This window comes from Ranitomeya variabilis, chromosome 2 (assembly GCF_051348905.1).
Source record: "Ranitomeya variabilis isolate aRanVar5 chromosome 2, aRanVar5.hap1, whole genome shotgun sequence".
Lineage (NCBI taxonomy): Eukaryota > Metazoa > Chordata > Amphibia > Anura > Dendrobatidae > Ranitomeya > Ranitomeya variabilis.
Window position 1 is genome coordinate 1,020,399,332 of NC_135233.1, and position 12,793 is coordinate 1,020,412,124.

General features: G+C 45.6%; 1 protein-coding gene and 1 long non-coding RNA gene across 4 annotated transcripts in view; one reads left to right on the forward strand and one right to left on the reverse strand.

The window, feature by feature from the left end:
• Window positions 1-12,793, forward strand: part of LOC143808550 (uncharacterized) — a 1,160,439-nt gene that overhangs the window by 511,561 nt on the left and 636,085 nt on the right. The window lies entirely within an intron of this gene.
• UGGT1 (UDP-glucose glycoprotein glucosyltransferase 1) overlaps window positions 1-12,793 on the reverse strand; it is a 77,953-nt gene that overhangs the window by 24,178 nt on the left and 40,982 nt on the right. For all 3 annotated transcript variants that reach the window (XM_077291326.1, XM_077291324.1, XM_077291325.1), the window contains 7 exons: window positions 8,126-8,332; window positions 6,799-6,930; window positions 4,994-5,124; window positions 4,774-4,869; window positions 4,412-4,514; window positions 4,250-4,329; window positions 2,479-2,668 (listed from right to left, as the gene is read on the reverse strand). In XM_077291326.1, the coding sequence (XP_077147441.1) occupies window positions 2,479-2,668; window positions 4,250-4,329; window positions 4,412-4,514; window positions 4,774-4,869; window positions 4,994-5,124; window positions 6,799-6,930; window positions 8,126-8,332 (939 nt within the window). The remainder of the gene's footprint in view (window positions 1-2,478; window positions 2,669-4,249; window positions 4,330-4,411; window positions 4,515-4,773; window positions 4,870-4,993; window positions 5,125-6,798; window positions 6,931-8,125; window positions 8,333-12,793) is intronic.

Genomic DNA, 12,793 nt, shown 5'->3' on the forward strand with positions numbered 1-12,793 from the left:
AGAAAGTGCAAAACCCCACGTCCAAATTGCCTGACTCGTGCAAAACCTACAAAAGTCAGAACAATGTGACTGTCATTAGAAAATGCCCTCGTGTTTCAATGACATTTTTATATTAAATGTATTTCTTTCATATCATAATCAATATTAAAATAAAAATTATGAAATCTTACAACTTTCACACTCGGCCAAATATTCGACTCATTCTTCCTCATACTGTTAGATCTGGTGAAAAGTCATTGTGAAGGAAGAGGGAGTAATGGAGCGGTGAAATTGATTATTGTGACTGCTGGATCCTGGGTTATCAGCTGTATACTGCAGTGTTACCTGCCATTGTCTTCCTGCCTCTGCTGATGAGACTGCTGAAAAGCCTCATACAGAAAATCTAAGTCTTATATTAGGCCTAGTGGCCAGTGTGAATATTGCAAGATTTCTGAATATTATTTAATATAGTAATATGGAAAAAAAGAAATACTAATTTGTAGAACAAATACATGTAACATAAAACTATTTTAATATTTTGATAAACTCCCTTTACAAAGGATCCTGACACTTCTGATTTATTACTTTTATTTGTATCCCTCTTGAGCTAACAATTCTGAAGAATTTTTTTTTTTTTGAACCTCTGCATTGTGTCGTTCCTCTCATCTTCCTCCTGGGAATGAATAAACCAATTTAACAAGGGGAACTGAAGCCCCAGCTGTCATAGGATGTTTCCTTTCAGAGTCTACCGATGCCAAAGAGTAAGTGTACAGGGTCCCACCCCCAATACAAGGGAATGGTCAGTCTCAGAAACCACAAAACAAATTAGACCCCTAAAACATAACCTTTAAAGGGAATCTGTCACTAGGTTTGGCCAATATGAGATACAGCCACCACCTTTCAGGTGTGACACGTGACTCCGGCGCCCGTCACGGTCTCCACCTATGTATGGATGGAACATGAAGAGGGGTCAGGGCTGTAGCTGATCCCTGGATTTCTCTTCATGTTCAATACGTATGCAGGTGGAGACAGTGACGACAGCGCTAATTGGGCACCACGTGTCACAACACCGCACGAGAGCCCCGGGACCGTGAGCGCTGACCCCGTTGGAAGGGCGCCGTATAGGCGAGTATAGGTTTTTTATTTTATCGGGGCCAAACATTTAGATCAAAAAGGGTTGTCCTAGTAGTGGACAACCACATTAATGGCCAACTTATACAATGAAGGTACATAACACAAAAGTTGGCCAAGTATATTCTATGTAGCAGAAATGCAATGTAAATGTCCTATCGTGTTTGCATACATCTATGGGCCTAGAGGGGCTTCAGTGCACCCTTGTGGCCAAGGGCTTGGGGCACTGTTGCGGCCCCTCAATTACTATCTGCCTTATATATGGACATTGCAGGGGCCAAGAACAGGCACTGTCAGGGTCTGCAGGGACACAGTTCTCATCCTCCGCCTGTGTATAATGGCCGCTCGCTGCACACTAGATCACAAAGTAGCAAATGTCCGATGCAGACAGGAGAGGGAAATATCATTATTGGTGCTTTCACCCCTCTCGTGTAATCCCGGCCGCTCACAAAGCAGCAGACAACAAACAGAGGAGAAGGATGAGAACATGCACACGCAGAGTCAGTGTGTGTGTGTTATTTCCCTCTCCTGTCTGCATCGGTAATCCGCTGCTTTGTGATCCACTGTGCAGCCAGCGGCCGGTACACGCAGGAGAGGGATGAGAGCACACCTGCACCACGCACTGACACTGTGAGCACTCGGATCCCACAGAGGAATGTCGTATTGGGATTTAGCGCTCCAAGTGGAGGGCAGAGGATGGCAATTGAGGAGGCTGAAGGATGCACTAAGAAAAGGTCTAAATAGTTCAATTTCAGTTTTCAGGATGTTTTCACTAATAAAAATGGGTGAGGGGAAGGTCTCTTATAAAGGTGTTGCCCAGTGAGCACAAGTTATCGACTATCAGCAGGATAATTGATTTTCACCGTTCAATGACTATGAAAGGATCTATCACAGGCTTCAGCATCAACTTTCTTTCATCACTGCACAACAATTGTGACTATTTGCATTTTTACTCTGAGGTCACCACTTTTCGTGGCCATGGCTTGGAGGGGGCCTGGCCAAACACGGCCTGGCAGATTTACTATCACTAATCCCCGAAAAATGTGTAAAATATCTCTCTAATCAACGACAGCTCACACATGATGCTGAATTCGGCTTGTGGCATACGGACAGCCAGATTAAGAGATTTGACTTCAGCGACTACTGAAAAGCCAGTCTTCATGAATTCACTCCAATCTATATACACTACATGTTCATGGCGTCACAATGTATATTTCCTCCTAAACAGAAATGTATAAAGGAAAACTAAACATTAAAGAGCGCAGTAATGAGACGTGCTGCATTCCTGGTGTCTGGATGCTGCGCACCATTGTACACGTTGCTCGGCTTAGAGTAAGAAGCAGCCATATTGGTGCGTTATATCATTACCTCCTCCAAATAGATATTATCCAGGTCATATGGCGTCCGCACCGACTCCACCATCCAGCTGTCCGGGGTGTTCAGGCTCAGAGTGAAGAGAGGGGACTGGGGCATGTCCAAAAACTTAGCAATAGGACCTGGTGCTATCTTATGGTCGGAGGTGAAGACAACCTCTGGTTCCAACACGTACCGGTAAAAGCTGAAAAACAGAGAGACGCTGTTACGGTGACATATAATATTACAGCTGTATTCGAAGTGGTTTGTAGAAAGGATTTAGGCTGGAGTTACATGAAGTTTCGCTGCTCCAGTCTGTACTTTGCTCTGCCATCACATTTATATCAGTAGTAGGAGTTGGGCTCAGTTACATGAACTATAGAAGCATGAAAAAACATTGGTCCCATGTACTCGCCAAGGACAGCGATACTGTACTGAGAAGTGCCCGTGCCGATAGGGATTACTGTCCTCACGTGCACAGTACACTGGTTTCATTCGCCATTTTGTCAGTGTGTATAATCAATCTGTCTGTTACACACCTATCCTGGGCTCTGCTTCCTTCCCTTGGGTCCGCTGCCCTCTGCTGTCTCCACGTCAGGTTTTGTAAGTTACTCAGGGTGGCTTGAGGATATCATCTCCCTAGGCCTATATAAGGCCTACCAAGACACATACCTGTTTCGTAGGATGAAGGTCCTAATGTACTGTGTTTGGCATGCTCCACAAGCTCAGCAGGTTAACCTTCACACTGCCATCTTGCATTAAACCACAGGTTGCAGCAAACAAACTACAGTTGGACTCAGTATTACATTAATCCTTTCTTTGGTCCATTTCACCTGTACTACTGTTCCTGAGTTTCCCGTGTGTGCCCAGTCCTCGCTCCCCACGTGCGTTCCTCCTGCCAGCTGCACCAGCGCCCAGGGACGGTGTGCTCACCCGGAACTGAGGCTTCGTGGATCCACCTCATTAGGTGAGCCTGACACTGCTGCTCTACGGAAGCTGCATTAGAGCCAACGGGTGCAAGACACCAAGGCAACATGAAGTAACACCATGTAGGCCACGAGAGTGCCACCCTCCCACTGTAGAGCAGTACTAGGGCTTATACATCCCACCTGGAGAAAGTCATTTTTTACTGCCGCTCAATGTGTGATCTGATAGCGAGCATCTGTAAGGACCATTATGCATTGGCAGGACCATCACAGAAATCTGTCCGTGCTCCGTGCTGGCCTGTTCTCATTAATATATGTAAGGCTCTGATCACAAGTGGTACGTTAGACGTCTCCCAACTTATAACAGAGAAAAAACCTCTACTACGCTATTCCAAATCACACCACGGTATACCAACATATACCCGTCTGACAGAGGCCAAAAAGGACACAATGTTCTCCTCCGTCATATGAAGGAGGCTTTTGGATAAGTTTGCTGCATACAGCAAACATAGACTCAAATGTAAACTGAGCCTGATAGATAACCTAAACTAGAGGGGTCTGACCCCAGGACAGCACCTTTTTAAAGGATTTGCATGATTTGGACATTATGGATCTGCCCCTAAAATAAGGCATCTGCATCTATCTGGAGATGGCACTAGATGGAGCGGAGGACCCGCATTACTGCCCTTCTCCACTAACTACTATGGGTGTTCTGATAATAGCTGAACGCACTTCCTTGGCTATTTTCTGGACTCCCTTTAATGCCCCTTTAAATGGTGATCGGCCCGCTGCCAACTTGATTTAGATAAATTGGAAAAAAATATGATCTGTGAAAAAGTCAGTAGCAACCACATTGTTACCTCTTCAGGGGCATTTCCGACAGCTTGGACTGGCAGTTCATGAACACCCGTAAGTTCATATTTACGATTTGATTCAAAACCTGGAATGACAGATAGTAAAAAATGACATCCAGTCAGAGGTCCCCTTTACTGATTTTTGGCTTTTAAAGCTGAAACATGTACCAAAAGTAAAGGTGCCATTCTCTGTGCCGCTTTTGTCACTGGGTCCACAATAGCCATCACCTCAAAGTACATCATGCCTTCTTTAGGTCTTATCTTAACGGCACTGAAAATGCAGAAATTCATTAAACAACTAAAACATACAAAAAAAAATCTGGATTCTCTGAAGTTGGCTCATGTACCCCAGAAAGAAGATCCACCACAATGCCCAATGTGAGGAGGAGTCTCATAGCACCAAACATGGGCACCTCCTCGTCGCACAGCATGGTCGTTACCTGGGGTTATTACCTGGGGGTACCGGCACTTTTCACTATACAGAGGGGTATAAATGCTGCATACAGCAGTATTTGGGGATGACACTGTACCTGTGCTGATCTTCAGTAAGCACATAGTCAACTCTTCCCTCATCCTTTGGTTGAGAGGACAGTAGGCCATCCACTCTCATGACCAGATCGCTGGCACTGCAGAAAGGAAAGGATAACGTTACATGGAGCGTCTGCATCTCATTTACATCCTGGGATTACAGAATTACCACAACGAGACTACAGGCAAGGCATGATCAGATGGAATATATGGACGACATACTGATCCTCCTCCACTCCAAGCTTCTGGATCTGAGACTTGATCTTCTGTGCAGAGGTCTTCAGAATTAGGTTCTCCAAAAGGTGGAAGTCATCTTGATTAAATATTTCACCAGCTCTCAGAGGGCCAATAATCTACATAAAAAACGTAGAATGAAAAGTCCACAATAAACAGAAAAGAAGAAAGTCTGGTCACCCAAGGTGTATTTACCAGTGTAATCCATAACGTCACAACATGGTTACATCACACACAAGAAAAGTGTCCAAGATTAGCCAAGATATCAAATACATGGAAAAACCGGCACTCACCACCGGTATGTGGAATAAGCGGCACTCAGCACCAGTATGTGGAAATAGCAGCACTCACCACCAGTATGTGGAAAAAGCGGCACTCACCACCGCTATGTGGAAAAAGCAGCACTCACCACCGGTATGTGGAAAAAGCGGCACTCACCACCGGTATGTGGAAAAAGCGGCACTCACCACCGGTATGTGGAATAAGCGGCACTCAGCACCAGTATGTGGAAATAGCAGCACTCACCACCAGTATGTGGAAAAAGCGGCACTCACCACCGCTATGTGGAAAAAGCAGCACTCACCACCGGTATGTGGAAAAAGCGGCACTCACCACCGGTATGTGGAAAAAGCGGCACTCACCACCGGTATGTGGAAAAAGCGGCACTCACCACCAGTATGTGGAAAAAGCGGCACTCACCACCGGTATGTGGAAAAAGCAGCACTCACCACCGGTATGTGGAAAAAGCAGCACTCACCACCGGTATTTGGAAAAAGCGGCATTCACTACCAGTATGTGGAAAAAGCGGCATTCACCACTGGTATGTGGAAAAAGCGGCATTCACCACTGGTATGTGGAAAAAGCGGCATTCACCACCGGTATTTGGAAAAAGCGGCATTCACCACTGGTATGTGGAAAAAGCGGCATTCACCACCGTTATGTGGAAAAAGCGGCACTCACCACCGGAATGTGGAAAAAGCGACACTCACCACCGGTATGTGGAAAAAGCAGCATTCGCCACTGGTATGTGGAAAAAGCAGCATTCACCACCGGTATGTGGAAAAAGTGGCACTCACCACCGGTATGTGGAAAAAGTGGCACTCACCACCGGTATGTGGAAAAAGTGGCACTCTCCACCGGTATGCGAAAGAAGCGGCACTCTCCATCAACATAAAAGGGTGCTGGCTTGGCTACTGAAATATGCCAGTACGTCAAATCCCTTCACACAGCATTGTGCAGATAGGTGTGCTTATATAGAAAACCTGACGCTGCCAAATCCCTGCCCGAAGAGGGCACCTCACAATGAGGGGCACATCGTATAACTGATCTGCATTAATAAATTACAGAGCTTAGGTTGCTCAAGGATTTCTTTTTTTGGACTTTAATAATCATAAAAGTCTCGTTTCCATTCAGAAGGACTTTTTCATCACCTCCATAAACATCATCAAATGTCAGGACATTTTTTCGGGATATGCCATAAATGTGTAGTAGACGCAGGACCCACATTTAACTCGAGAGCGGGGCTCTGACACGATCTGCTGTCAGTGGAGAGGTGGTGGAAATTCTGAATCATTTGTAACGGACCTCGACCACTCCTCCCATGTGAAGGGCCCCAATTCATGAGAGCCATGTCCAATATACATCTATGGCACACCATGTGGATATGTTGTTACAGGACTATACGGGATTACCCCTGTTTAGAAAAAGTAGAGCAAAAGCCTCAACAATTCAAATATCTGATACTATTGGAAGAAACACGCTGATCGAGCACCTGAAATCACACGGATACTTACCCTTCCATTGCCGATAACGGCTCGCTCTCCTTTCTTCAGCTTTAGGACATCGCGGCAGTATGCAGAATGGGAGAGTATAAAATCCACCTTAGGAGACTCAAAAGCTTCACGAAAAAGACTGACATCCATTCCCTGAGGAGGAAGGTGAAGAACATGAAGTCACATCATAAGGACCATAAAGGCCTGGCAAAACAATCATGGTGAAGATCATAGGACCATGATGCCACGTCATAACAGGCATACCGGCCCAGTCATACACTGATAGTGAAGAGCACAGAACCATGCAGTCATGTGATAAGGGCCATACCGGCCCGGCCATACACTGATGTGAAGAGCACAGAGTCATGAAGTCACTTCATAAGGGCCATACCGGCCTGGCCATACACAGATGGTGAAGAGCACAGGACCATGCAGTCACATCGTAAGAGCCATACCGGCCTGGCCATACACTGATGGTGATTAGCATAGGACCATGTAGTCACATCATAAGAGCCATACCGGCCTGGCCATACACAGATGGTGAAGAGCACAGAACCATGCAGTCACATCATAAGGGCCATACCGGCCGGCCACTGATGGTGAAGAGCACAGAACCATGCAGTCACATCATAAGAGCCATACCGGCCCAGCCATACACTGATGGTGATTAGCATAGGACCATGCAGTCACATCATAAGGGCCATACCGGCCCGGACATACACTGATGGTGAAGAGCACAGAACCGTGCAGTCACATCATAAGGGCCATACCGGCCCGGCCATACACTGATGGTGAAGGGCACAGAACCGTGCAGTCACATCATAAGGGCCATACCGGCCCAGCCATACACTGATGGTGAAGGGCACAGAACCATGCAGTCACATCATAAGGGCCATACCGGCCCGGCCATACACTGATGGTGAAGGGCAGAGAACCATGCAGTCACGTCATAAGGGCCATACCGGCCCGGCCATACACTGATGGTGAAGGGCAGAGAACCATGCAGTCACGTCATAAGGGCCATACCGGCCCGGCCATACACTGATGGTGAAGAGCACAGAACCATGCAGTCACATCATAAGGGCCATACCGGCCCGGCCATACACTGATGGTGAAGAGCACAGAACCATGCAGTCACATCATAAGGGCCATACCGGCCCAGCCATACACTGATGGTGAAGGGCACAGAGCCATGAAGTCACATCATAAGAGCCATACCGGCCCGGCCATACACTGATGGTGATTAGCATAGGACCATGCAGTCACATCATAAGGGCCATACCGGCCCGGTCATACGCTGATGGTGAAGACGTGATTCACATACATTACATATGTCTAAAGCACATACCCCAACGGCAAACTTTGCAATGTCCTGCCCTGCCAACAGCGCTTTTGCGTTTTCTTCTTTGATGATTTTGGTAATGAAGTTTTTGGCATTGTTGGAGGTCTGGGTCTGGAGAGCGGCCCAGATGGCCCTGCCAATGCGTGTGGTCTCAGAGGATGGATCCTGGCTGGGATTATTGATCATGCCGATTCTTACATTGTTGCTGGATTTCTAGAAAGGAAAATTAAAAAACAGGGATGCTAACTCTAATAATAATAACGAAACAGTAATTGTATTTCTATAGCGCCAACATATTCTGCAGCACTTTACATTTTAGGATGTAGATAGTTACCAACCAGTACACTGTCTGCAAGTATATCCTATAGTAATGTAATTGAAGAGAAGATCCAGCTCAGAAAGTATTTAAAGATAAAAAATTCTTTATTCCAAAAATTATTAAATATGGAAACACTGCATGTCAAAATCAGGGAAAAACATTTACAGAGGGACATCCATGAAATAGCTGAACGCGTTTCGAACACTCTCGGTGTTCTTAGTCCACAGCACCGAGTGTGCGAAACGCGTTCAGCTAGTTCATGGATGTCCCTCTGTAAATATGTTTTTCGCTGATTTTGACATGCAGTGTTTCCATTTTTAATAATTTTTGGAATAAAGAATTTTTTTTTATCTTTAAATACTTTCTGAGCTGGATCTTCTCTTCAATTACATTACTTCAGGAGGGTTGGGGCAGCAGCTCTTTCCGTGCTCGGATCTTGCAAGGACTATGAGGAAATGTTTCCTGAAGGGTGAGCTGAAATATTTTTCTGTTGTTTTTTCAAGTTTATCCTATCACCATGAGCTGTACAGCTGAATGTATTCTATTGTTTCCTGCTATCAGCCATTGAAGGTTGGGAAGGGACTGCAGATCACTGATATTTCTGTCAGAATTCCAGAACAAGTCCTGGCCCAATCATCACTACTAAAAGAGGCCTCCTGATCCTCAGGGTTCAGGAGCGCACCGCTGAAAAGCCTCCGGGTTCCTGTATTTGCTCATAGGGGAATTCTTTAGTTTGGAAATCATCCCCAATCCAGGAGATAGGGAATAATTTCTTGATCACTGAGACCCCCACAGGTCCCAAGTCCCATGTGAACAGATCAGTGGTGGATCAAACCCATTCATTCTTAATAGGACCGCCAGAAATAGCCGATCACGGCGCTCAAATGGTCCCCGTCTCTCCCATAAGAATGAATGGAGCGGCAGAACGTAGGATCCCTCACCGCTCCATTCTCACAGGGACTTTTTAAAGCCCTGTTCTTGGATCCCAGTGGTCGAACCACCAGTGATCAAGAAGTTATGGGATAGTGGATAACTTTGAAACTTGAAAATACCCCTTTAAGTCTTTGGAAATGTTCTGGACATACACTGCTCAAAAAAATAAAGGGAACACTAAAATACCACCTCCTAGATATCTCTGAATGAAATATTCCAGTTGAAAATTTTTATTCATCGCATAGTGGAATGTGTTCAGAACAATAAAACATAACAATTATCAATGTAAATCAAAATGAATATCCCATGGAGGTCTGGATTTGGAACGATACTCAAAATCAAAGTGGAAAATCAAATTACAGGCTGATCCAACTTCAGTGAAAATGCCTCATGACAAGGAAATGATGCTCAGTATTGTGTGTGGCCTCCACGTGCCTGTATGACCCCTCTACTGTACAATGCCTGGGCATGCTTCTGATGAGGTGGTGGATGGTCTCCTGAGGGATCTCCTCCCAGACCTGGATTAAAACATCCGCCAACTCCTGGACAGTCTGTGGTTAAACGTGACGTTGGTGGATGGAGCGAGACATGATGTCCCAGATGTGCTCAATCAAATTCAGGTCTGGGGAACGGGCGGGCCAGTCCATAGCTTCTAAGTCTTCATGTTGCAGGAACTGCTGACACACTCCAGCCACATGAGGTCTGGCATTGTCCTGCATTAGGAGGAACCCAGGGCCAACTGCACCAGCATATGGTCTCATAAGGGGTCTGAGGATCTCATCTCGGTACCTAATGGAGGTCAGGCTACCTCTGGCAAGCACATGAAGGGCTGTGCGGCCCTCCAAAGAAATGCCAACCCACACCATTACTGACCCACTGCCAAACCGGTCATGCTGAAGGATGTTGCAGGCAGATCGCTCTCCATGGCATCTCCAGACTCTGTCACATCTGTCACATGTGCTCAGTGTGAACCTGCTTTCATCTGTGAAGAGCACAGGGCATCAGTGGCAAATTTGCCAATCCTGGTGTTCTGTGGCAAATGTCAAGCATCCTGCACGGTGTTGGGCTGTGAGCACATCCCCCATCTGTGGACATCGGGCACTCAGACCATCTTCATGGAGTCAGTTTCTAACCGTTTGTGCAGACACATGCACATTTGTGGCCTGCTGGAGGTCATTTTGCAGGGCTCTGGCAGTGCTCCTCCTGTTCCTCTTTGCACAAAGGCGGAGGTAGCGGTCCTGCTGCTGGGTTATTGCCCTCCTACGGCCCCCTCCACGTCTCCTGGTGTACTGGCCTGTCTCCTGGTAGCGCCTCCAGCCTCTGGACACTACGCTGACAGACACAGCAAACCTTCTTGCCACAGTTCACATTGATGTGCCATCCTTAATGAGCTGCACTACCTGAGCCACTTGTGTGGGTTGTAGAGTCCGTCTCATGCTACCACGAGTGTGAAAGCACAACCAACATTCAAAAGTGACCAAAACATCAGCCAGAAAGCATTGGTACTGAGATGTGGTCTGTGGTCCCCACCTGCAAAACCACTCCTTTATTGAGTGGGTCTTGATAATTGCCAATAATTTCCATCTCTTGTCTATTCCATTTGCACAACAGCATGTGAAATTGATTGTCAATCAGAGTTGCTTCCAAAGTGGACAGTTTGATGTCACAGAAGTTTGATTTACTTGGAGTTAGATTCTGTTGTTTAAGTGTTCCCTTTAATTTTTTGAGCAGTGTAGATTACGTTAGGCCGTGTCAAAAAGAATCAGCCTTGAAAGGTGCTATACGTATGTGGGAGTTTGCATAAATCAAAGCCAACAGAAAAGCTCCCATGTTCAACTAAGAATAATCTTTACTGGAAGAAACATCACATCACAAAAACAGCAATATACACTTCAAAGGGCAAATGAACACTATACATTTACCAAATCAGACCCTCTGAGGAGCGGACCCTTTCTCAGGAAGCAAGCATAACGCGCGTCAGAGGGTCTAATTTGGTAAATATATAGTGTTCATTTGTCCTTTGAAGTGTTTTTTATTTTACACCCTTTATCTGTGGGCTTTTGATGCCTGTATGTCCAGATCTGTGACAGTGCCTTTGAACATAGGACTGACTCAAAGCACTTGCACTTTATTTTCCTCATTCTATCGTACTTGGAACACTTCTTGACCTATGGATATCTGTAGTCATTTATCTTGCATGGCACTTGAGAACCTCATTCAGATGGTTGTTTAATCTGCCTCTGGAACCAGGCGTTTAGATAGGTGTTTGCTCCATTTGCACTTTATCATTTTATTTTATTTGGAGCCTCAGATTTCCTAACCTATGGATGCCTATTATTATAAGGCTATGTAAGCTATATACTTTCTTATTTAAGGCACTAGACAACTCCATTGTACACGTTTTCCGTATCCGCATTGAATTGAATATTTTCTACCACTAGGTGGAGACAGCACACCACTTATGGTTCGCGGTCATTCTGAATGTATGGTTCATGTTGTAACTTTTCTCCAAGTGAGTCTCTAATTGCTTAAAAATTGTTTTGTAACGGATTTTGTAACTCTTTAAATGATTAACACTTCTTAAGACTAACACAATTAATCTGTACTTTCCAGTCATCCATTTCTGCAGGCTAACTTGTTTTTTAATTGTTCTTATATATTGTTGTTTTTTGTGATGTGATATTGTCGTTGTATATCACATCACAAAAATGCCTAAAAGTGGATCTTTTTTGACAAACTACACAGTATTAAGTAGGTCTCAGACCTGACAAGGCCGGTGTACTTAATGAAACAAAGCATTTTTTCACCTTTTAATTTTAAGCAAATACACTTTCACAAAGGATTATACAGCTGTTCTGATGTGTGTTTTCAAGGCAAGTACACCAGGCCCATCAGGTCAAAGAGATTTATTTAATAAGAAGTTCAGTTTCTATTGTGGAGCTTTAAAGGCCCCGTCTCACACAGCGACGCTGCAGCGATACAGACAACGATGCTGATCGCTGCAGCGTCGCTGTGTGGTCGCTGGGGAGCTGTCACACAGACAGCTCTCTCCAGCGACCAACGATCAGGGGAATGACTTCGGCATCGTTGAAACTGTCTTCAACGATGCCGAAGTCCCCCTGCAGCACCCGGGTAACCAGGGTAAACATCGGGTTACTAAGCGCAGGGCCGCGCTTAGTAACCCGATGTTTACCCTGGTTACCAGCGTAAATGTAAAAAAAAACAAACAGTACATACTCACCATCTGTTGCCCGTCAGGTCCCTTGCCGTCTGCTTCCTGCTCTGACTGCCGTACAGTGAGAGCAGAGCGCAGCGGTGACGTCACTGCTGTGCTGCGCTCTAACTTTACGGCGGCAGTCAGAGCAGGAAGCAGACGGCAAGGGACCTGACGGGCAACAGATGGTGAGTATGTACTGTTTGTT